Source organism: Pagrus major, chromosome 2 (genome assembly GCF_040436345.1).
Source record: "Pagrus major chromosome 2, Pma_NU_1.0".
NCBI lineage: Eukaryota > Metazoa > Chordata > Actinopteri > Spariformes > Sparidae > Pagrus > Pagrus major.
In genome coordinates, this window is record NC_133216.1 from 14,333,758 (window position 1) to 14,358,959 (window position 25,202).

Consider the following 25,202-nt stretch of genomic DNA (forward strand, 5'->3'; position numbering starts at 1 on the left):
TCTGCGCTCTCTCACCCCCGACTGCTGACTTTTTCAGAGGGCTGCAGTTTGTTGTTCCTACCAGCAGGTGGCGACAGATCTCAGCCCTGCAGCTGAGGTCGCCTCTCTGCAGCTTCTCGTCGCTTCGCTGTCATTCTGCAACTTTGGAGCCGTTTGTCTGAATGTTTTCTGTATTTTTATGCGTGTGTTTCACCCGCAGCTGCTCAGAGAGATAAAGAGAAATGAGTGTTGCTCTGATTACAGTTTGGTTTTGGAGACACCTGTAGGAAACCACAGAGGTAGTTCCTCTGAGCTGCTGAGGAGGAACTAAACGATCATTTTCTATCATCAGGATGTGAAATTCATAATGACACACGTAAAAAACCAGAAAGACAGCGTGTTAGACAAAAAAAAAAAAAAAAGCTTTAAAGTGTGTTTACACAGAGAGTAACTCGAGGAGGGCGGGGTCAGGGTCGTGGAAGCGGAGCGGGGCGGGCGGTGCCTACAGTCGCCCATGCCCCCTTTCGCCCTCCGCTCGCTGCGCTGCGGGGGAAGAAGCGTGAACTTGAACGCAGCCTTCACTGCTCACAGAGCGAGTCCAGGCAGAGGCCAGCCAGTCTTATCAGTCCGTCCACCGCCGCTCAGGTTTCGGTCAACTTATCGGAGAAGGAGCAGCTGGACGGATTTCTGGAGGGTTTTCTGGTTTGGAGCTGTTTGGGACCCTGAACGGTGCCGGACGCGGGACGCTCGACGCGATGTCCAGGCGCAAACTTGGCAGCAGACCGCAGCACCTGAGTGCAATTCAAGGTAAGAGCAGCGGTGTGTGTGTGTGGGGGGGCACGTTGAAGCTGGATGTGTGTTTGTTTGTCAGGTAAAAAAGTAAAATAAATTCAGGTCACAGCTTTGTTTCATTGTCGGTCTGCGCGCATGGTTTGGATGCGCGCTGGCACCAATTACCTAATAATGAATGAACGTGTTGTCGTTTTAATTTAAAAACACTTCCCTGTGAGTGTTTTAAAGTATCTTTGTCCTCAGTAATCCAACATGGATGTGTTTTAATCCCCTCTGTGGGCTTCACAGGCAGATATTTAAATAAGGAATCATGATTTTCTGGTCATGTTTGTCCTGATGTGCACTGTTACTGCAGTTGTGTTGATAGAGGAAGGACCGGTTTGCTGGCACGCTCTCCTCACAGGCTACAGGTCCGAACACGATGATTAATATTTCCAAGGTAGGCGATGATCAAGTTTCTCGGTAGGTCTGTGGGACAGTTTCCCCTCCACTGCCTCTCTGGCGCACAAGAAAACCAGGTGGTTGAGTCGTTTGTTTGTTTGTTTGTTTGTTTGTTTGTGAAAACATTCGGACACTTAAATGATGTTGTCAATTAAAATAAAGACGAGTACAAGAGTCCATTCATCGTGTTCAGACACGAAGACAAAGATGCAGCTCAGGAAACGAGAGAAACTTCAACACCATTCTTGTTTTTACAGTTCTCTACTGGAGACCAGTGGTGCGTGTCTGCTGTGACCACAGGCCCTGACTCAATCCTGTGCGTGTGTGTGTGTGCGTGTGTGTGTGTGTGTGACCGCGCCTTGCAAGTCTGCACAAACAGCGCAGCCCTGAAACAGGAAAGGTGACATTTTTTCACAAACAACTGGCGAGATCCGACTTCAGACTGTACTGTCTGTACCTGTCCTGTATGTTAGCCCAGGCAGGTGGATCCAGTCCAGGCATCAAGGTGTGCCCATGACCGCGTTGAGCAATAATAGTGTACTGACCTCCCCCCTCCTCCCCCCCCTCCTCCTCCTCCCCCCCCCCACCTCCACCTCCTCCTCTACCTGAGAGAAAAGAGGCTTGGTTGAACTTGTGTCCACTGCCTCAACAACTCTCCCAGGTGCTCTCGGCTGCATGAATGCAACTCATTTCAGCTCCCTGCTCACCACACAAGATTTGTCAGGTTGTTAAGGTTGAATCAGATGAGCTGTCCTCTCTCTCTCTCTCTCTCTCTCTCTCACACACACACACACACACACACACACACACACACACACACACACACATAGACACAGGGGCTGTTCTTATCTCTAACACCTTCAGTCAGTTTTTTTTTTCTCTTTTATTGCAATCCACTTCCTGTTGAGAAACTCCCGCTGCCTGTAGCCCGTAGCTGTAACTGAAAGGTGAGGAGCCTTGGTGGCGTTAGTGCATCTTTTTAACATCAGTAATCTGTTGGTTATTGTTTGTCACGTTAGCTGTGGGGCGGCGATGCTCCTGCTGAGGTGGACAGTTGCACCCGGCAGCAGCTGCAGCCTCGGTGAGAGCGAGCAGATCTGTTCTGGGGTGTTTAAAGGAAGTGGTCAGTATTGGCCTAGTTGCTTTAGAGCTCAACTGAAACTAGCGCTCTCAATCAACACGCCTGTTTGTTGTTCCACTGAGGTCTAACAGTATTTGTGCCACTTTCGGTTGCTGATGTGTCAGAGCATGGTCAAAGACTCCTCGAAGAGATATCCTCAATGAGCACTCCTCCTGAGGTGTTAAAGAAACTACTGACGTTTTCACAGACTGTGTCAAAAATCTACACTGAGTGGAAAAGATGATTTGCAACCAACTGCAGAAAGAAAAGGGTGAAAAGTACTGAGTGACGTCAGTTCACCTACTGTTTGAACTACAGCCCGACCAATATGCGGTTACCAGTATCGCATTTTTTACAGTGGTTATCAAAAAATATATAAAAAGGTAGGATAGGGTTAGGGGTAATTTAATAATTATAAATCATCTCAAGCATCATTTCCTTCACTGTGTTCTTTAAAACCAAAAAGTTTGCATATCAGCCGATATCCACGAGATATATCTGCGATAGGCCGATAATATCAGCTAACGGATACATCAGTCTGCTCTAGTTTGAACTATTACTCTGACGTCTTCAGATGTCTCGTTTTGTTTGACCAACAGTCCAAAACTCAAAGATATATTCACTTTACTGTCAAATTAGCTTTTATAAATAACATGAGATTTACATCCTCTCAAATTTTGGGTATTCTTATATCACAGTACGGCTTTAAAGGAGCACTATGTAGTTTTGGGAATCAGAAGGGTTTGAATTTCTTCTCCAAAACTACATAATGCACCTTTTAAAGTTGTGTTTTCCTGGTTTTAAAGGCTGCATTACAACTACTGAAGATTTTATCAAAACTTAAACCGTGTGAACATTTTGTGAAAGCACCGATAGTAATCTCTGCAATATCATCGCAGTATCGATATCGAGGTATTTGTTGGAAAGTATGTGATATTTGATTTTGTCACCCAGCCCGAAGATTTATGAATCGCTTCTGAGGACATTTCAAAACATCGAGATGTATATTGTGTTTCGCGACGAATGAGACCCGGGGAAAATCAACTTTCTTAAAAAATGTCCTATCTGTTAGTCATTAAACTTTCCTCGTCATGTTCCTCAGATACCACTGACATGGCGGATGGCGCCACTCCATCAGACGACCACCTTCCTCCTCCTCCTCCTCCGCAGGTCCGGGCTCCAGACGATGGTCGCGACCTCCTGACCTGCGGCCAGTGCAGCCGGGCCTTCCCCCTCGCCCACATCTTGGCGTTCATCCAGCACAAACAGGGCGGCTGCCGCTCCCGAAGCCAAGCCCCTAACGCCAACGCCACGCCCCCCTCACCTGCCAACCGAGCACAGCATCGCGTCGCCAACGCCGAGCCGGGGCCGGGCTTCATCGAGCTAAGGAGAGGAAGGGCCGGCGGGGACAGAGCGTGGGGGGAGGAGCCCGGTGTGAGGGCGGAGCGAAACAAAGCAGGTGAGTGAAGAAGAAGAAGATGGCAGGTTGCTAATTAGTGACTCTGTTGTTTTGTTTTCATTTTTTTTTCAACCGCCCTCCTCTTCATTTAACAACTGTCCCCCTCCTCCCCCCTCTCGAGTCCAGCTCATTAGCTAGCCGTTGCCATTAGCAGACCTGCGTGAGTTAGTGACGCACAGGCTAATTGTGTGGAAAGGATAGGCGTCAGGAGCGTTCAGAGGGCACCGAGGGTCCCCGAGGGCTCCACGCTGAGCAACTGAGCTCCAGAGCTGCTTTTATGTCCCCGACTGTCAGTCTCTGAGGTCGAACGGCCAGGTAAACATGTTTCTCCCTCTCTACGTCCTGGACAACGGAGACCGAAACCACCTCCTCTAAAAACCAGCTCGGGAGCACATTTCAGCGCTGATAAGGCCATCGGAGAAGGATGTGACGGTGTTAGTCACGCAGCGCAGGATGAAAATGGTCAGAGGAGTGGATGTGAGGCTGTGCGTGCAGCTCTCCTCGCTGTCATGACACTGTAATGGAGGACGTTGCATCATGTGCAGCTCCTCCGCCATCTCCCACTGTTCTGCCCCGGGCCGAGCCACCTGAGCTCCTGGGAATCTCACACACATCTTCTTTTGCTTCACCTTGTTTTCTACATTTTCATCCCTCTCTTCTGAGTCTTCTCAGTGCATCCAACATGAGCGCAGATTTTCCTAAAAGGTCTTTCTTCTTCTTCACGCCTTTTCCGCTGCTGTTTTTAGAGAAGATGGTTGTGCCAAATAGAGTACGTCACGGTGCGGGTCAATCAGCAATTCATGAATGCTCATTAAAATCCTTTTGAAGAATTCTCACTTCTTCGAGTTTGAGATGGAGGCTTGTGTTTCAGATGCATTTTGAAGGTCACGACTGCAGACTCATAGCAGGTACGAGTGGCCCTTTTGCACGCATTTTGAAACTCTCTCCTCTCTGCCATGTTACGAACGCACACACACGTTAGCAGTTCCTTCCTCTGTGTAACGCTCAGGGGACTGCCGCGCACACCGTTTCCGCCTGTCCACAACCTCCCTCTTGTTTTTCTATTTCAGTCTGTTTTTCATCTCTCTCGTCTCTCACTTAGCATCTGAGAGCGAGCCAGTTTGGTAATTTGGTGGCCGCAGGATTATACAACAAACCAAACACGAGGCGAGGCGAGGTGGTGGTGGGGGGGCTCAAGAGCACGATGGCTTGTGAATAATGAAAAAGTGGATAAGTTTGGATTAAAGTTTTATCAGCGAATGGAGGTTGTTTGGAGTTTTTTTTTTTTTTTGCGAAGCTTTTAGTGTTTTTTTTTATCTCGATGAAGTTTGAGGACAGTTTTAATTGGACGTGTGAGTAATAGGAAGTCTTGTTGTATGTGTGAGGGAGGGAAAACGAAGCTTGAGAGATGACTGAAAGTGAAAGAGCAGTTATCCCACAACAGAAAGGCCCTCCATCTCTGCGAGGACGGAGGAGAAAAGGGGGTAGAGAAAGGGAGAGGGATGGATTACTGAAGAGCCGCGTGCATCTGTCTCATTCCTTTTTATTTATTCTCCTTGTTTGTTTTTTTTTTCCCCTCCTCATCTCCAACATCCCCCCCTCCTTATTTCTTCCCCCCATCTTCAACACACTTTCGCTTTGCCCTCTTTCAATTTCTCGCCCCCCCATCCTCCACTCACCCACCACCCTCCATCGCCTCCCTCCTCCTCCTCCTCCTCCTCCTCTCTTTTCTCCTCCCTCTGCCTCCCAAGGGAAAAGAGATTCTGCCTGCTGCTCGTTAGTGCTCCCAGCCAATCTGCATTTTTAATTAGTAGTTATTGCTTCTGCTTAATATTCAAGTGCTACCCCGGGCCAAATGGGAATCCTTACAAAAAAAAAAAAAGAAGAAGCGGCGAGGAGTGAGAGAGAGAGAGAGAGAGGGAAGGAAGGAAAGAGAAACCGGCTGGGTATTGTGTTTCACTCCAGGACCCTGAGACAAAAGCACCCCCCTCCGCCACCCCTCCGCCCCCCTCAGGGAAAGATTTGGAAGGTTTTGGGGGGGTGGAGGGGTGAGGAGAGTCGGGGTTGGAGGATGGGTCTCAAGTACAATCCAAAGGGGGTGACATATTTTCGTGGTGTCTCTTGGCCCCCCGTACTACATTATAATCTTTTTATCTCATTTTCTTTTTATCTCCTGAGCCCTGACCTACCTATCTCTCCCTCTACGTCTCCCTCTCCTTTTTTTTTTTTTCCCTCGCTCTCACTCTTCACCCTATTTTTAAAAAGAAAGTATCTCAACTTCTCCTGGGTTTCCTCCTCGGGCTAGGTTAAAGGACATGAACACCACAGCTCCTCTCTCCGTCTCCAGACAGAGGGAGGGCGGGAGAGAAAGGGGAAAAAGAGAAAGAAACAGTTGCTCTCTTTTTCATCTTCACTCTCCTCCCCCCTCCAGTAAAATACAGAAGGATTTGACTTGAGGAAACATGAAAGAGGCTTATACCAGAGTCGGCTTTGAACCTCTCCAAAAAAGAAGGAGAAAAAAAAGAACTGTTTTCCCCCTCAATTTGGGGATCTTCTCTCCAATTTTGATTTATGCAGAAAGGCCTCATTTGTCAAGCAGGCTGAGTCAGTGCCTGATTTGCATAAAGCGTTCGTTTTCTACGTTCTGCTAATTAGCAATTTGCAGCTTAATTGGAGAGTGGCTCTCGGTTAGGAGACAAAGCTATCCACATATAAAAATATCTCCAGATGTACTTTGGCGACACGACTCGCATCTCTGCTTTGAGTCGTACTTTTCCACACTTTCTCCTCGTCTTATTCTTCGTCACCTCACTCTTTTCTTCAACATACCGTCTGATACTCGTGTTCCTGTGCAGCTTTCATAACTTTAAAGCAGCTATAATCGATGTTTATGTGCTAGCAAAGGATCACATGACTTGAGGTCGCTCACAGTGACGAAACCACAGATAACAATCGCTCAACTCTTCGGTTCCCCTCAGCTGTACGGAGGTCTTTTAAGTCATTGTTTTGATTCTTAACCGCATCTTTGCGCTCACCTTTGTCATTGTGATGTTAAGTAGGCGGCTGTTCTGCAAAAAAGCTTCAAAACCCCTCCGAACAGGACATGTTGAGGACACAACTGCGGACAGACACAGTTAGGTCTGGTGAAAACCAAAATCAGAGCTAAAATGATGGTGAATCTTGACTTACAATCATCAGGTGGACACAAACAAAACCCCAGATAAACAGCACAACAGCTGCTAGTACAGACAAATAGGTCAGCAACGCTTGTGATTAATTATCTATGTTTAATTAAACGCTAGTAGTGGAGGCTGATGTCTGTTACATCCTGAAAAGGGTGTGTTAGTGGCCAATCAGGGAAGGAAATGTAGTGACCCTAACCCTGCATCAGTGTTTCGCCTTCGTTTCCGGCTGTCCAAATTAAAAAACGCAACCCCAAACAAACGAGCAGTTTAGCCTCGACGTGTGAGGTAACAGACGCCATTATACATGATATTTTACGGCACTTTTATTCTTGGAAACGTATCTGAACATTTCATTCACTGTGACATCAGACTGCTGCTCCCTCGTGGAGTCGATGTAGACGGATCTGACCCGATCTGACTTTGTGTGGCGGTCCATTGGACTTTTTCAAGTAGGAAGTTTGCTCTCCACATGGATTTTACTTTGGTTATGATGACAGGGAAAACCCTGGCTTCATACCTGCTGGATGTGTAGAAGGCAGCTAACAACTTTAAAAATATTTCAGAAGTTGTGTTTTCAGCTTGTTGCCTGAAGATCATTTGTTCTCTCCTAGTGGAAAACAAGACATTTCAAAGTAAACTGACAACCATTAATTAAAATGTCTAACTCAGTCTGGTCTGTCTTTGTTTTCCAGTTTCTGACGAGCCCTCCTATTTCACCTGCCAGCAGTGTGAAGGCCTGTTTCCATCTGCCTGGGCGCTCCTGCAGCACGCCCAGCACACACACTCCTTCAGCATCTACCAAGAGGACGATGAGGACGACATTAGACGAGGAGGAAGAGGAGGACTCAAACAGCAGAAGCCCGCTGCAGCCACTCTGGACCCTCGCCGCCTGAGCCAAGCTCTCGCCTCTGCCTTTCAGCCCTCCGCCCTGCGCCTCAGTCGCTCCCGTCAGACACACACCACCTCCTCCTCCTCCTCCTCCGGTAACCTGCAGGCTCTGAACTTTTCAGTGCGGCTCAGGGAGCTCGCCGAGGGGAATGGCAACACCGCCGGCAGCTCTCCTGGAGGCCTGGTGCTGTCTCCGTCCTCTTCTCCGCCAGCAGCTTCTCCCTTTCCTCAGAACAGCGCCCTCCAGGGTGAGTTCCACTGCGAGCCGTGTGACCAGAGCTTCCAGTCCCTGCGCGCCCTGTCCGCCCACCGCCGGACTCACAACTGCGAAAGGCCCTATCACTGCGGCGTGTGCGGGGAGGCCTTCACCCAGAGCGGCCAGCTGGCCCGTCACATAAGGAGCCATCACAGGGTGGCTGGCGGTGCAGGAGGTGGATATGAGTTGGTGGAGATGGCGGTGATGGAGGAGGATGTAGGGAGGCAGGGGATGAGAGGGAGATTTCAGATGCAGCCAGCCGGAATCATGGGGAAGGGAATGATTGGTGCAGATGTTAGAGCTCAAGGCCCCTCCGAGCTGGACCTGACCCTGCCCAAACACCCTTCCATCGCTTCAGGCCTGATGCTGCTGACCTCAGAGGTGAGACCGTCAGACCGGGAGCTGCTGAGGCTTTACCAGTGCCAGAGAGAGGGGGGAGAAAGAGCGGAGGAGGAGGGAGAGGGGCAGGGGGAGCCTCCGCACACCTCGCCCTGCGCCAGCCCCTCTGAAGGCTCGCTGGAGAGCGGAGAGACGGGCGGCAGCGGCGAGAGTGGCATCGCCAGCGGCAACTGCACTCCCAAACGTCCAGAGATGGGCGACAGGGTGCGAGGAGTCGGAGAGTGGGAGAATGAGAGAGGAGAGATGATAGAGAGGGAGAACGAGTGGAGCTCGGTCAAAGTGAGCGAGGCTGTGCAGGAGTGGCAGAGGGAGAACGAGCGGAGGAGTGTAGGAGGAGCTGTCAGCAGCGGAGGAAACAACAGCAGTACCACGGCCGGCTCAGGTGGTAAGAAGAAGAAAGACGAAGCGTGCGAGTACTGTGGTAAACAGTTTAGAAACAGCAGCAACCTGACTGTGCACCGCCGCAGCCACACAGGCGAGAGACCCTACCGCTGCGGCCTCTGCAACTACGCCTGCGCCCAGAGTTCAAAGTTAACGCGCCACATGAAGACCCACGGCGCCCAGGGAGCCAAGGCTTCCTTTCTGTGCCAGCTGTGTGCCGTGCCCTTCACCGTCTACGCCACGCTGGAGAAACACCTGAAGAAAGTTCACGGCCTGAGCCACGCCAGCGTTGGAGCGTACGCACAGGCAAGCGCCGCGGACACTCTGGCCGCCATTAAAGCTGAAGAAGCAGCAGCAGTGGTGGTGAAAATGGAGGAGGACGAAGCCAGTTTGGATCAGATCGAAATGGAGAGCAAAGTGCAGAGCGATGTGATGAAAAGCATGGAGGCGGAGGAGGGGCAGAGCCATGCGGAGTACGTGGAGAACATTAGGAGTCCAGCCATGGTGGGAGCACCTGAGAGCAACGCAGAAATGAGCTTGGCTTTGACTTCTGCGCCGTGAGAGCTGTTCTCATCCACTAATTGACATTAAAATGTATAGGATTTAACTCGCCCGCTCAAATAAACAGAACTCGTCCCATCATTGAACTGACAGTCAAGTTAAACTGGAATCAAGTTTAAAGAAGAAGCTGAAGGAAGCAGCAGGCGGTCCCGTCCTCTCTGCCAGCACGGAGGCACCCAGCAGCCGTCACACACTGTTCATGATTGTATGCAAAGCTGCTGGGTGAAACTAAGTGCCTACAGTTCTTTAGACCACAGAGCAAAAACAAGGCCATGACATTCAGCAGGGAGATTACCAGAGCTCTTGAACAGGAAGTGAACCGCCACAGTCCACACCGACACAGGAAACTGATCACCATGTTGCAGCGCAGGATGCAAAAGACGAGTGATTTATCTCTCTGGTGACCCACTGGACAGATTATTAACTGTCAGATAATATAAAGGGGATTATAATGAATAAAAAAGGCATAGCAATAAAAAAAGCGATGTTAATATATTTTCAGCATCAGCAGATGGAGAGAGGTCTTACTGTGCTACCTAGCTGTTGCTGGTTTTCTTTTGGAGAAGACCTTTTAAAGACTAAAGATGTTCGAACAGACACGAGGGTGATATGAATCCAAACACTGTCTGCCTGCAGTTTCTCAGACTCTTCTTTTTAAAGGCGCTTGGTTGTCACAACACTTGTCACTTAACGTAATGTTTACAGGGCTCACGGGGCCTGGCAAAGGTTGTGCTCCTGACTTTGTGACAGTATGTATGGATGTTTTTTGTTTTTTTTTGGTTTTTATTTTATAAATGTGAATAATGAGACTTAAAAGTCTCATCTACTGATGTTTTTTCTTTTTCAGGATTAGTTTTCTATGCATAAAAAACTGCAATTGTACCTACATGTGAAACGGGTGTGTATTATTTTCCTCTATTTGTATCTATTATTGTGATGGTAACTTCTCTCTTTCACTGTTTACATTTGTAAAGTGCCGGACTGCTTGAAGCTCGTGCATGTTTTGCAGCCATTTTTTTTGTTTTGTTTTGTTGTCTGTGTTTGAATTATTCCTAATTTATGGATGCTGCATGTTGGTGGTTGTGTAACGGAAAAAAAAAAAGAAGCTGTTCCACTGCTGAACTAAAGGGTTGAGAGGTGATGGAGTAGCTGGTCGTTTGGTGGAGTTTTGTTGGAGGTGAGCACTTGGGTGAGTGAGTTGTGTGAATGTTTTTGTGTGTAGATACATATTGGAAAACATCCTCAGGTGACACCTCTACTTGAACCCTCTGTCCTGTGATCACGTGTCCACGGCAGGACTCAGCCGCTCGTAATCTGGAGAATATGTCGATATTTTATCGAGACTTTATATCGTCTTAGAGTTTGAATATCGTGACATGATAAGTGTTGTCTTTTCTGTACTTACCAGACTGTTGTACTTGTTCTAATACTAATCAAGAATCTGATTGTGCTATTTTTTTCTGAAAGTACCAACAGTTATCCCAACAATATTGTCACAATATGAAGTATTTCGTCGAAAATGTTGTTGGTTTCGTCACCCAGTCCTTGCATTTATGAAGTGCTTCTGAGGAGATTTCAAAATACCGTGTAAGGTGGTCACAGTACCAAAATGTTAAACTTCGATACAATAGTAGTTTAAAAAAATGACGCTCGATACCTCTCTCCATACCAAGGCAAAAAGAAAAACAGTTCTTGGCACACAAAAAAGGCTAAACGACAAACATCTGTGCAGCCTCGGGCTAAAAATCTGATTGTAGATCTGTTTTTTTTCAATAGCTTTGATACTGAATGTGAATGTTGTTGCTATTGCTTTAAAGACAACATCAAAATAGGCTAACCAGCTAGCGCCGGCGGTGTAAACACCAACACACATCTGGTTCCTGAGCTACCAGTCTGGACTGCTAGCTGCACAGCTAACTGTGCTTACTAGCTAATGGCAGCTACAGCTAGAAGCAGTTGGCGGTTACTCTGGTAATATGCTGCTCTTTATTTACTGTCAGATGAATCGAAGGGGCTCTGTGAAATGTTCGTGTCGTTAGTTTATGTTAGCCTACTCCATTTCTAAGCTAACGTTAGCTACTGTTGCTCTCTGTCAGCGGAGCAGAAGGGGCACGGAGACGAGGCATAAAGTCATTAAACAACGCAAACAAATCGTCGTCCACAGGCTTGTATAGGCGACCGAGAGAGACGGAGATGGTCTAATTTTTCACGTCACGCTCACATATGGCCAATAAAAAAGTTATTAATAAATGCAAACTGCTACAAATTATTACAGAGCCCCTTTAATATCTTGTGTCATGCGATATTACTTAAAGGCCGTATTTTGCAGCCCTGTGTGTCGTGCTGGATGAGGATCCTCGATGAGGATTTAGGTTCAGAAAGTTAAACAGGAGGACAAGTACAACAGGACAAAGTGGTCGAGTAGGGTGCTGCCAACTTTGTCGTGACTACTGTGATGACTCTGTGTTACCATAACTATGTCAGGGAAAACAAATTCTTGTGTGTGTTGTGGACTGAATGATTCTGAGTGCAGTGTAACTGTTCAGGGATAATATTGTGTACATAGATTCTTGCTGTTGCTCTACTTATTGTTATTATTATTGTTATTATTATTATTATTAATATTAACTGCCTCCACTTTTCCTAGCATCGTCTCCTTTACGCTGGCTATTGTGAAGCTATACCGCTCTGCTGTCTTTGTAAACTCGACACCATTTTGTAATTGAGGAGCCTCAATAAAGAGTTGGGGTGACATATTTTTGTGTTGTGGAGTCTTTTCTCTCTCTCTCACGTCTTTTTCTGCTTTTTTTTTTTCTTCTGTTCTTATTCTGGTCCCAACAACAAAGCTTCTGAAACTATTTTTAAGCATCTCCTCTCACCAGGACGTTGTCTTAGTCAGTGTGGGTCGTTCCTCTGAGGACCACAGTCAGCACTGAGTTATTAATTTTTAATGTGAGTGTTTGGATTAGGGACCCTCACTCCTTGTTTACATCCTTGTGATGTTACCGGCTTTGTCTGGAAAACACTGTAATGTAATTCCAGCGGGGTGTGTATATGCGAGTGTGTGTGCTATATGTGCATATGTAGATATATTTGAGTTGGTGTCAATCATCCTGCAGGTTGTGAGATGAGTGCAGCGAGCTGTGATGGGACACGGGCGACAAGGGTTTCTCAGGATGCGAAATTAAGGAGGTGGGGAGGCATGTGTGTGTGTGCGTGCATGCATAAGGGGGGCAGTTTGGTTATTGTTTGTGGGCATGTTCGAAGGCAGAGTTGGGTGGGTTGGGAGTGTCAAGGGGTTGGGATAATTGCTGACTCCATTTTAAGGGCATAAAAACCTCTGCACCAGCATCTCTGGCCTTAACCCCACCCCCCAATGAAAATGATGTTCTATGATCCCTCTAGCTCATTAACAGCAGGTCTTTTAATGAGCTTTCAACAGGGTGGGGGCTGGGTAGATGAAGAGGAGGAGTGGGTTCGGATGGTGGAGGGTGATGAGGCGGGGGGGTTATTGCACCAGATGCACACACGCCCACTTCTACCAATTACCATTGTGTTATAAAGAATAAGGAGGAAGTGGAGACAGAAGCCCCTCGGACGCAGATGAGTCAGTTTGTCCGTTTCTGTCCACAGAGACAGAAAATAAACAAGGATAGTACAGGTGACAGGTAACATCCTGCGCCTCTCCCTCTGTCTGTTGGGCGCCACAGCGAGCGCCATTTGGTGCTCGTATGGACCCAATTATGTAAGGTAAGGTGATACACAGAAGAACACAGCCCAGCAGCCCCTACAGCAAGTGGATATCTTTTCCACGTCCCCGACTGCCCTTTGTCTTCCTCAGGTCCACACCTCTCTGAGCCGCTGTCAAACCCTGCACAGGTCGGTGTCAGCGACCCAAACCAGCCAATCACAACACAAAGAGTTTATAACGTCTGCCAATAGGAGAGTGAGGCTGTGTGTTGGAGAGTGTTGTCTGACCCTGGGCGGTGGTAAGGTGGACTTTGAGATCTAATAGTTGAGCGAAAGCTTTTGTTGGTGTGGAAGGTGGGAGAGGCCGCTGTAGGACAGAAACATAATCAATAGAAACCAAACCAAACTGGAAACTAGATAGCCACAGCTAGCCTTGACATTCGTTCACTGAAATTGGTAAATAAATCAATTTAGTTTGTTATCGCACATAAATAAGGCAGAAGCTGAAGTAGAATCAAAATGGCCAAATTAGTCCTGCAAATAAGCTAACTAGCTAATGTTAGCTTTTACAGAGTAACGGTGGCCTCGAACTACCAAATCAGTTTGTGACTTTTCATCAAGCTACTTTTAAATCACTTGATGTATCAAGTTGCAAATTAATTTATCATCTTAATTGAGTACGGTTAGTTACAATCATTTAAGTAATTAAGTACAACTTCAACCTTTCTGTAGGTATGCTCTCTACCTTTGTACAACAGTAGCCTATTGTTGTGATTCTGTTTTCTGACCTTATTTTGAACACTGAACGCAGCAATCGGTTTGTCCTTGTAAGAATGTTAGAAATTCACTGATATGTTTTTGGCATTTATATTCAATAAACTTTAGAAAATATGTGTCCATGAATTTTATTTCACAATATGAAGACAGGCACATATTTCAAAGCCACCTTAATGTTTAATTTTGCACGTGGACCCCTTATTTTACAGAATATACATGCAAAAAATAAACATTTAGACAATAGTTAAACCATACATAAAAGAGAATAAAAGGTGAAAACAAGGGGATCAAATGAACAATAGGACACTAAAATGCAGCTACAGTACAGGTATAGTCAGGGGTGGATTAAAACTTTAAAATCAGCCAAAGACATCAGGTGATCCAACTTTAATTCCTGCTGACTGGAGCGAAACATTTAAAGATCTTTTTACAGAGCCCTGTTTTCAATTTGTAAACTTCCAGAGATGAGATCAGATAAAGCAGCGAGATTGCCTGCGTCTGTTTTATTTATTTTTTTTCCAGTTTAAGTGTAGCAGAATAGGACCCAGGACAGAGCCTTGAGGAACACCACAATCCAGAGATTCAGATGAGGGATCCACTAACAGTGACTGAGACTCTCCTATCAGGTAGAGAACCAGGGCTGACTCACAGATAACCACCCACTGCCTACGACATAATTTGGAGTCAGAAATGCACCAAATCAGATCAGTCACCTGCATAATTTTTAAACCTAAAATTATGTTCAGCTCGACCTCATGGGTTCTCTTTATAGACACAAAGGCCTGTTTTTCTGGCAGTTCTGCCACAACCACAAATTCAGATTAAATTTAAGATGATTAGCTCTGAAAATGCTCACAACAAAGGGAATGTATGAGCTATATGTTTGCTTTCCTGTGGGGCAGGCCTGTGGCCATGAGAGGCTCTCACTTATGTATGAGGGGATCGTGCTTTATCATGGAAAAAGCCAATTAACTGGGAGTTTTTAATTACATTTCTCATGGTATACTGTGTGATTCATCTCTGCAGTCCCTGTCCTCTTCCTCCCCACAATAGTTGAGGAGGAGGCAGAGGCTGAGGATTAAATCATCAGCAGCAGCGCAGACTGAGACGGGGATAACAAGAAAGAGAAAGATGCATTCGGGAGTGATCAGACAAACCACAGGACTCCCTCTCTGCTCTTTATCCTCGCACAGTTCCCACAATCCCCACCTTCTCTCGCCCGTCCCTCCTCCCGCAATGACCGCAGAGTGAAACCTGAACCCTGGAATTACACCCGCTTCACCTCTCCGCCTTCACCCTCCCCTCACACCTCCCACCCTCTGAACCCCTAACAGTGAGAGTGTGAGAGGACGGGGTGAGAAGGGACAGTGTCCCAGGCAGCCGTCCATCAATCCAGCTCCTCTGTTTTTGCCATTCAACACTTTCAGATAATGAGAGGAGAGAAAGACAAGGAGGGTTCATTCTTATTGGGGGTTATATAATGTCACTGATCGCTGGGGACGAGCTCTGTGGGAGGAGTGTCAGCTCAGTTTGCTTTGAGAACGAGGAAGTGCCAATGAGACTGGAGACAGGTTGATTTAAAAACAAAAGGGAGGAAGTTCACTGATTTCTCTTTTCTCTCAGCATGAGGCAGACTGTTACATCAAACAGGCAGATAATGATGGTGAAAACACATTTCAAACTAACCTAAATAAGGCTCTTCCCTGAGTAAAGGCCATGGGCTCATTTTCATTCCAGTTATATAGCCTACTGAGGTGGTGTTTTAAAAGATTACAGGGACATACATGTACAAAAACCAAATACAATTGTTTTTTATATACATAGACAGACATAAATGACCTCTATGAAAGCCAGATCAGTGTCTGAAATGAGCAAAGACTACAACTTTATCTACACAAACAAAATAGTGTAGTCTTTCAGCAGATTTTAGCCACTATGATTGAAGATAAAGGATACAAAAAAGCTCAAAACATACATCGATACAAAGCAATCATGTGGAAATGTTTAGAGATGCATCATCTTGATTTTCAGCAGTAATAATGCCAAATGTTAAAGGTAGAACTGGAAAATATGTCAAAATGTTTGATATTGAGACAATAGTAATTAAATCCAACAAATCATAAACGCCTCGACCTTTTTGCCTAAAATATCCATGTTTTTTTTATGAATCACAGATAGTGATACCTAAAATATGTACGATACGATACATTTGATATGATACAATTCAGTACATTACATATAATACAATACAAAGAGATACAATACATTAGATATGATGTTATGATAAGGATGCAATATGATACATTAGATGTGATGTGATACAAAATGTTTCATTATGATACAATATACATAACGATACAAAATGTTAGATATAATCTGATACAATATCAAACATATGATATGATACAATGCAATATAATACATTACATATGATACAATATGATACAGTACAATACAACACCATAGGGTATGGTGGGTACTCCATTTTCAGTTTTTGTAAGTTCTTTATGATGACTTGAATGATGATGAATAAACCTTAATTGCTTGCTCTGACATAGTGTTCACACAAATAGTTACAAGTAGCTACGCTGGGCTGTTTAAGGATCTTCTACACATCAACTGTACACAGCTACAGGCTGACTGACAACAGTTATGGGACAACCAAACATCCTACCGGGCCATGTAGAGCTGTTGTGGAGCTAATGAACATTCTGCACATGAATAAAGGCGTAGCTGTCCATGGTGTGAACTGAAATACAGCCATATCACAACCTGAAGAAGATGGAGGAGATAAAGTTATCAAACATCTGCCCTCAAAGTCACTCTGACCAACTTCCTCTAACGTCTGCTACTCACTTTGTCTCTGATAAACACACACACACACACACACATTTACTCTGTTCTTGCTGCACCTGGTGACCCTCCTTGTGAACCTAACACGAAAACACACAGTTATTCAGTTGCTCAGGTAATTACACACACACGAATGCACACACAAACAAATATTCAGGTCAGTCGGTGTCAGTCAGTCAGTATCGTCCATAACTGCTGGAAAAACTGGATTTGACCACACACCCCTGGGCTGCTGGGGTCAGAGGTGTTGCCTGGGTAACATGTATAGTAAGGTTAGTAGGCGGAGCTCAGTCCTGTGACAGGTGAAAATGCTTTCATGTGTTTGCTCCCTGCTGGCCTGAGGGCAGCTTCCAATCGCCTCCACCTGAGTCTTCACATGCAACAAATGTCCACTGTCAGTCCACTTATATCTCCTTATGTTTCACACACTTAAGTTGCCTTTTTGCACACTGCATTGGCATCATACGACTAACATATGGTCTTTATTAGAATAAAACTGTGTTTTTCTGATTTTGTGCTTGTATTACTATACTTTTGAGCATTCTCTGGCACAATAATTCTCTGTCTTATCTTATCTTATTAGTGTGAATAAGCCTTCATTAGCATTCTTGTTCTCTATAAAGTCCATTGAGAGATGAGCTACATCCATACATTCACATTCACAGTGTTTTCCCATCTGTAGACACACAAACACAAAATGTGGTGGGCTGTTACCCTCAAACAAAGAACTAATATACTTTCATGAAAAGATATAAATAGATAACTTACAATAACATATTGAACATCTTACGACCAACATATGGTCTTTACTTAATTAAAAGTAGCTGTAAAAATACTCTGCTACAATCTTAAGTCCTGCGTTTAAAATTTTACTGAAGTAAAAGTAATTTACTAGCATCAGCAAAATGTACTTTAAGATTAAGATTAAGATTAAGATTGTCTTTATTTATCCCACAATGGGGAAATTCACATGTTACAACAGCTCGAGGTGCAACAGTACAAGTAGAATCAGAAAAATATGCATAGAAATATTAAATATTAAAATAAATAGAAAAACAATAAGATATTTACAAAAAACAATAAGATATTTACAAAAGCAAACTTGAGTTGAACAGTCTGATGGCTGTTGGGATGAATGATCTGCGGTAGCGCTCCTTCTCACACAGTGTCTGCTGCTGAAAGAGCTGCTCAAGGCCCCCACAGTCTGGTGCAGGGGCTGAGAGGTGTTGTCCATGATTGACGTCAGCTTGGCTAACATCCTCCTCTCACCCACCACCCCTATGGAGTCCAGTGGACAGTCCAGGACAGAGCTGGCCCTCCTGAACAGTTTGTTCAGTCTCTTTCTGTCCTTGTCTGTGCTGCTACCTCCCCAGCAGACCACTGCATAAAGGAGCGCTGATGCCACCACAGTGTCATAAAACGTTCGTAGTAATGTCCTCTGCACCCCAAAGGACCTCAGTCTCCTCACCAGATGGAGGTGACTTTGGCCCTTCTTGTACAGGGCATCCGTGTTGTCAGTCCAGTCCAGTTTATTGTTAAGGTGAACACCCAGGTATTTGTATTTTGCCACCATCTCTATGTCCAAACCCTGGATGTTCACTGGTGTGATATGTGGTGGTTGATCACTATCTCCTTTGTTTTACTGGTGTTTATATGCAGGTGGTTGCATTCACACCAGTTAACAAAGTCGTTGATGACCCCCCTATATTCCTGTTCGTTCCCCTCAGACACACATCCAACAATGGCTGTATCATCGGAGAACTTTTGGAGGTGACAGTTCACGGTGTTGTGCGTGAAGTCCGATGTGTAGAGGGCGGAAAGGAAGGGAGAGAGCACCGTACCCTTAGGTATACAAAGTATTCATCATGCAGCATCTTGTTTTTTTTTTTTGTTTCGAATGGGATTAAATACCGTTAATATAGCTTAATCTATAACCAGTGTCCAGGAGAAGTGAACTTCATGTAATTAAACAAGTAATTTAATTTTGGGCCATAAGAAGGAAGGAACTTTGTTTATGTTTGGTGTGAGTTAATCAGAAGTATTGATTGTTGATATGTATTAACAAATGTTCAGATAGGTTGTTGCATTTCATTTTAGAAGCTACCTGGTTAACTGAGTAACCCGCTCGGTGCACTACCCCCACCTGGACTCTGGTTTCTGGGAGGCAGGTGTCCGACTGATGGATGTTGTCAACAAAACCAAAGCTGACATTCTTTGCACTTTGCCATAAATTGTGAAGTACTTTATGTTTTGGTTCATGTATGACATGTGAACAAGTGGGTTCTTTGTGCAGTAAACACAACTGAGTGACTTTTTGTCTAATTATTTTCTGTTTTAACTTCGTATTACATTTACAATTTAATCTTTGACTGACGAAGCAGTTTGAGCTTCTTTCTAAGCAGCTTTAGTCAACACTTCTCCCTCGGGTAGTTTTGCTGCAGTTCAACTTCTTCAAGTGTGATGTAATTGTTGGTTCCTTTAACTGCGCTGTGCAGGTTAAGCTTCAACAGAGCAGGATGTGGAGCAACAACATTTCTGACCATAGAGTGTCGACCAGTGGTGCAACTTTCTCAGATATTTTAATTTTGAGGTATTTGTGCTTTACTTGAGTATTTCCATTTCTGGCTACTTTATGCTCCATCTAATCCTGGAGGCGCCTTTTACTTCACTGCATTTATTTGATGACTTTAGTTACTACTTACTTTGCAGATTACACACCACATCAGAGCCAAACCAACACTGATTCTGATCAGATCTGATTACTGACCAGTCAAATGATCGGTTGACCCACAGTTCACTGTATACATACATGTAAATATATCATTAATGAACTTTTGATACTTGATTACATTTAATATCAGATACTTTAAAAGTTTTACTCAAGTGCTACTTCTAATTGTTTGAGTAAGTATGTCTTTTGGGTACAACACTGTTGTATTTTTTTATTGTAGGGAAATCACTTTCAGCAAAAGGTCATTTGGATAATCCATCATTTAGTAACAGACTTAAAGGGTGTTATTTTATACTAAGCATGGCTCTTAGAGTATACAGATAATAAACTACTAATAAACTGACATCCTAATGAAAACGTCCAGGGAAGAAATTTATATGAAACTTAAGATATACTCAGAGATACTTCATAAAGTTGTTCCATTTTAACACAACTAAAACTAAAAACTTACCTCTGCAAAGTAACTACTGTTGGCAAATAAATGTAGTGGATTAAAAGCACTTTTTTTCCCAATAAAATGATTATCAAGTACCATAAAGTGGAAAAGTCAAGTTAAGTACAAGTATTCAAAATGGTACCTAAGTACAGTACCTTCCACGATAGAGAATAAATAATGTCCAGCCATAAAATGAGAAAAAAAATACTACAGTCTCAGTCTTTAGGGCTATAACAGAACATCTGTTATATAATACAATCTTAATAAAGTTAAATAAAATTGCTATCAAGTTAGTTAGAATCCTTACACATATGAAATTGAAAGAATATAGTGATTTTTTTACTTTCCTACATTTGCACCCAGTAATGATGTAGATCTTCTAACATTCTGATTTTAACCATAAATTACAGATAAATATATATATATATATATATGTATATGTATATTTATATATATATAACCTACAAACTTCTGTAAAGAATAAAGATTAGTGAACAAATCTAGGACAACAACTTCAAATATAAGAAGTTTGTTAGCAAGTTTAAAGCACCTGCCAAGAGCAGAAAAGTCACGTAAACTTCTTTACAACGATGAGTAGAAATATGGGATATTTTTCATATAACTTAAAGGTATATTCCGGTAATTTCTCTTCAGAGTTAGTGGAGGCTAATTAAGTTCCCCCTCTCCGTCTCCTGACCCTTTCAGTCTGGTGTGATGTGTGTGAGTGATGCGGCAGAAAACGGGTCGGGACAAAGCTGCTTAACCAGCGGGGAGAGTGAGAGGGGCCCGGGGGCTGCTGGTGCCGGGGTCGTGGGATCAGAGCAGGTCGTGGAGGTGTGGGAGTGTCTGCTCGGCCCTCTGACCTTTGTCACTGAGGCTTCCTATAATCCCGTCCTCAAAGACCATACGGACATAATGGAGAGCCCATGAATGGAGTTTAATGGTCACCATTAGGCTGATCTGTGTCGCTATTCTTCTTGTTTGTTTAGTCCCGGTCACTCTCACGTTTTCAGTGTAATCAGGCGTGTGATGGAGGAGCGGCTGGAGACGCCTGAAGAGTCCTGGAGTGAGCACCCCAGGACAACAGTTTATTGGAGATGGATATCCACCTAAATTTAATGAATGACATGACACAAGAGGGCAGAGAGGACGGGGAGGAAGGGGAGGAGGGAGACGGTAATTGGATGTCCACTTCAGATTATTTGAGTCCTGACCAGAGTTCACAAGTGGTCTACACAGGAGGAGGCCAGAGCACCCTCTTCTGAAAACTGTTTGGTCAATATAGAAAACAACGAGTCCTTACGAATAATCTATTACACCAGTAACATGCAAAAGATCCTCTAAAGATATTACGTTTGTTATTCAAGAGCTGATAAAGATTAAATTCTGTGATAATTTCACAAACTGATTTTTATTAACATTGAATGAAATCATGATCTTATCTCAACCTTAACTGACGTGCTTTTGTTGTGTAAACCTAACAGACTGGATACAAACCTCAGATTCCACATGCACACAAACTGCCATGATACTATGTTGTAAAACTGCACAAGAAAGAAATATACATTGTTGGGTAAGAGGGAAATAATGTTTCTCCATTGGAATATGTTTGGTCTTCTTCTTCCCTTTATTCTTCCTCTTTTCCTTCTTCTTGTTCCTCCTTTTTTTCTTCTTTCTCTTCCACTTGTTCTTTTCCTTCTTCCTCTTCTTCCTCTTTTTCTTCTTCTTTTCCCTTTTCCTCTTCTTCTTCCCTTTCTTTTTCTTCCTTTCCTCCTACTCCTTCTTTTCCTTCTTCTTGTTCTTCCTCTTCCTCTTCTTCTTCTTCTTTTCCTTCTTCTTCTTCCGCTTCTTCACCTCCTTCCTCTTCTTCTTCTTCTTCTTTTCCTTCTTCTTCTTGCTTTAGAAATGGACTTAACTAGAAGATTCAAGGTGTTTTTCTTCATAACCTTCATGACCTTTACACCTTCTGCTTTGAGTGTTTACATCTGTGGTGCTGTTTATCAGCCATGGGTTACTCTTCATTTCCTGTCTGAATGTGCTCTTTCAGTTTTCTCTTTGTTCTCTACATATAAATAGCTACATGAGCACTGTAGGTGGTATAGTACGTGTGTTGTGCTGCAGCTAATGAATCCTTTTTAATAGTACTGTACATCCTTGAAGTTGTTGGTTTGTTGTCGCAGTAATCAACTGCAGGTGCAGAAGAAGTGGATCAGTTTCTTCAATTTTCCAATTATTGTTGATGATTTGCTTCGTTGTACTACTGAGATCCTCTCTTCTAAATGTCTCAGCTTTAGCACAGGCCTCGCTAATAGTATTCATTTTGTAGCCTCTGTTTGGAAACCATATTTGCATTTCTTTAGCTTCAAAATCTGGCTCTCGATCACAGATCCTCTTAAGACGTTGACATTATCCGTACGGGATGTTCTTTCAAAGTGTTGGGGATGAAAGCTGTCTGCCCGGAGCTATGTGTTTGTGTCAGTTCGCTTGCAAATAACTGCTGTATGGATATGTCCAACATTGTGTTTCATTATGGTGAAATCACTCTGTTTGAGGACATACTGTAAACTCAGTTTCATGTCAGTTTTATGTATCAACTGTTCGTCCCATAGACACATTATTAGACTCAAAGCATAAGAAGCTCACAGCTGTTGTTCAGATCATCTTGTAAAAGGGAAACATTTGTTTTTAAGGGTCTAATACTGCTCATAAAAGATGCACGATACTAAAACAATTAAATTAAAACCGGCACAAACGAAGCTGAATGGTCGAAAGAAATTTGAATCAGCTGTTTTGATCTGTTCTGTCATTTTTCAAACAAAAAAGTCAAAATGTAAGGATTTGCAGCTTTTCTTTGTAATTTATGACAATAATGAGTCTTTGGGTTTTTGGACTATTGTTTTGACAAATGAACATCTCTTTGGGCTCTGGGAAATTGTGATGAGCAATTTTATAGATTTAATTATTAATCAGTTTATTGTGTAAAACTGTGCAGATTAATCGACAATGTGCTAAGATGTGACTTCATCTATATTAGCAAGTTCATCAGGAATAAGAGTTGTAGCTTGGATGAGGTTGGATACAAAAGGTTCAATGAAGAGGTTGATATATTTGGAGATCTGCCAGGGATCTATTTCAAGATATTATTTTTCTGCCTGACCGAGACTGAGAAAACGTTAATGTCCTCTGAGAGGCAATCTGTGGTAAACAGACACATTTAAAAACAAATCAGACAGACCAAAACAACGGTAGCCTAAGATAATCTGTGGCAGCCACCATCAGTGTCGTCACAGTCCAGGCAGACATTTAAAGTGCATGTCAACATTTATCGTGGAGGTTAAGTAGGTCTTCATGCACTTTTGGTAACACAATACCATGCTTCTGGTCAAAGCATGGTGGTGTGGAAACCGGGGTCAAAACACAAAGTTATATTTTGCTTCACTGACCCATAAGTTCAGCCTAGTTGCAAGTAACAGAAATTGTCCTCATTGTACTGTGATGTCACAGCATAAAATTTAAAATCCAGAATGGAGAGACATTTCTTTTCTTCTTCTCCTTCTTCTTTGTGTCCTTCTTCTTCTCCTTCGTCTTCCTCTTCTTCTTGTTCTTCCTCTTCCTCTTCAAAGTTATGCTTTATCATTTCTTTTTTGTGTAGTATAATTTTTCTACGTCATGATCGGTGTTTCTGCAGAACGTCACAAGAGCAGGAATAAGTTATTTAGAAACTCGGCTATAAATCAAGATCAGTGCCAGTACGAGTGTCATATTTCTGCTGTGCAGTGTCATTTGTGTTCGGTACACTGTCATGATGTTTGACTCTGTTCCTCATCATATATAGTGAACAGAGTCAGGGTCAGAGGTGATTCAAATAAAAAAAAATAACACAACTGAATGCTATTTCCTGAATTTACTGTATATTTATCTCAATCTAGCAGATAAGCATTATTATGACACTAGTTTGTTGAGCACTCTTATTTCATAATAAACATTTTATATGCATCTCAACATAGACTGATGTTCTTTACTGTCTTATGTTTGAATAATATCCAATCCTTGCATCCTTTTTCAAGAGGATATTGACTGTAAATAAAAACATACATTCAGTGACTGAGCAGCCTGTACAGTGGACCAACACATCAACATCTTTTTATCAGCTCCTCTTTTTTCTCATCTAAAAAATGGTGGCTGGAGCGTAAGAAGACTGTTTAGATTTGTTTGTTACATCACAGATGATTTAAAGTTTGCGTCTGTTGCAGGAAACTTATATTAAAGCACTTAATCAGAGCTCTTCTATAGCTGACAAGTAACACTGAGAACTGCAAATTCAATCTGACAGGAGCCTCCCAAAATGGCAATTGTGACTAAGTTACTTCAGAATAAAAGTCATTTTCTGTTGCCTGCTTCTTGTCTGGGTCTACATCTTGTAGGGGAATTTTCTCATGTGATTTCCTTCACTGTCAGTTGAACAGACCTGGAGATCACCCGGGATATCTGTACTTCATCGCCTTATTTATCATCATCGTGGCCTCCGTTTACTGTAAACCCCTGTACAGTGCAGAAGCTGTGGTGATTTGTGGTCTGGTGCCTTTATGTGGAGTAGACTGACACCTAGCGACAGTTTGAGGGAACTAACAGGTCTCTCTACATGATCCACTGAATATGAAAGCGGCCTCTTATTCAACACGACAGTATTAGATCAGTATGTCTCGATAATCTGGGAGATCCTTACGAAATAATTACATTGCATACATCACTTTCAAACACACACACATAGGCATATTAACATTGGGGGCGAGAAAAAAGTATTTTAATGGGAATTTGTTTGATTTTGAGCGTGTGTGTTAGTAAAATGGTGACACATTTTTACGCGTCGGTACTAGTTTTCCAGGACAGCAGACTGAATAAAAACAGTCCGAAAAATGCAAATAATTAAAATGTTTCGGAGGGTTTTGACTCCCTGCACAGTTGTCCAGTCTTCGGTCATTACTGTGTCTTTCTTTTGGCCTTTAACCTCTTTCTGGCCGCTCAGGATCACAGTGATGATGGACGATAAATAAGCTGAGATCAAAGCAGCTCTTGGCACCGTGTCATTACTCCGACTCCAGCTCTCCGCGGCCCCCGGCGCTCTGCATACCTTTCCGGGCTGGGCAGAGCCGGGGAGGCGCTCCAAGTGGGCCATCACCGGCTGAGGTGGGTGTGCGCTTAAGTCTGTATTTAAGACCGGCTGATGAAGAGTTTGACTACATTCACTTACAGC

At 43.7% G+C, this 25,202-nt stretch overlaps 1 protein-coding gene across 1 annotated transcript; it reads left to right on the plus strand.

Moving 5' to 3' along the window:
• The first annotated feature begins 520 nt into the window (after positions 1–520).
• On the plus strand, positions 521–10,550 carry znf296 (zinc finger protein 296). Its single transcript, XM_073481046.1, has 3 exons — positions 521–786; positions 3,435–3,791; positions 7,669–10,550. The coding sequence occupies exons 1-3, from the start codon at positions 735–737 to the stop codon at positions 9,459–9,461; spliced, it is 2,202 nt and encodes a 733-aa protein (XP_073337147.1). The 5' UTR covers positions 521–734; the 3' UTR covers positions 9,462–10,550.
• Positions 10,551–25,202: the final 14,652 nt, after the last annotated feature.

Coding starts and splice junctions, on each gene's coding strand:
- znf296 (XM_073481046.1), top strand. CDS start 735: ATGTCCAGGCGCAAACTTGGCAGCAGACCGCAGCACCTGAGTGCAATT. Junction 787..3,434: donor GCACCTGAGTGCAATTCAAG/GTAAGAGCAGCG, acceptor CATGTTCCTCAG/ATACCACTGACATGGCGGAT. Junction 3,792..7,668: donor GGCGGAGCGAAACAAAGCAG/GTGAGTGAAGAA, acceptor TTTGTTTTCCAG/TTTCTGACGAGCCCTCCTAT.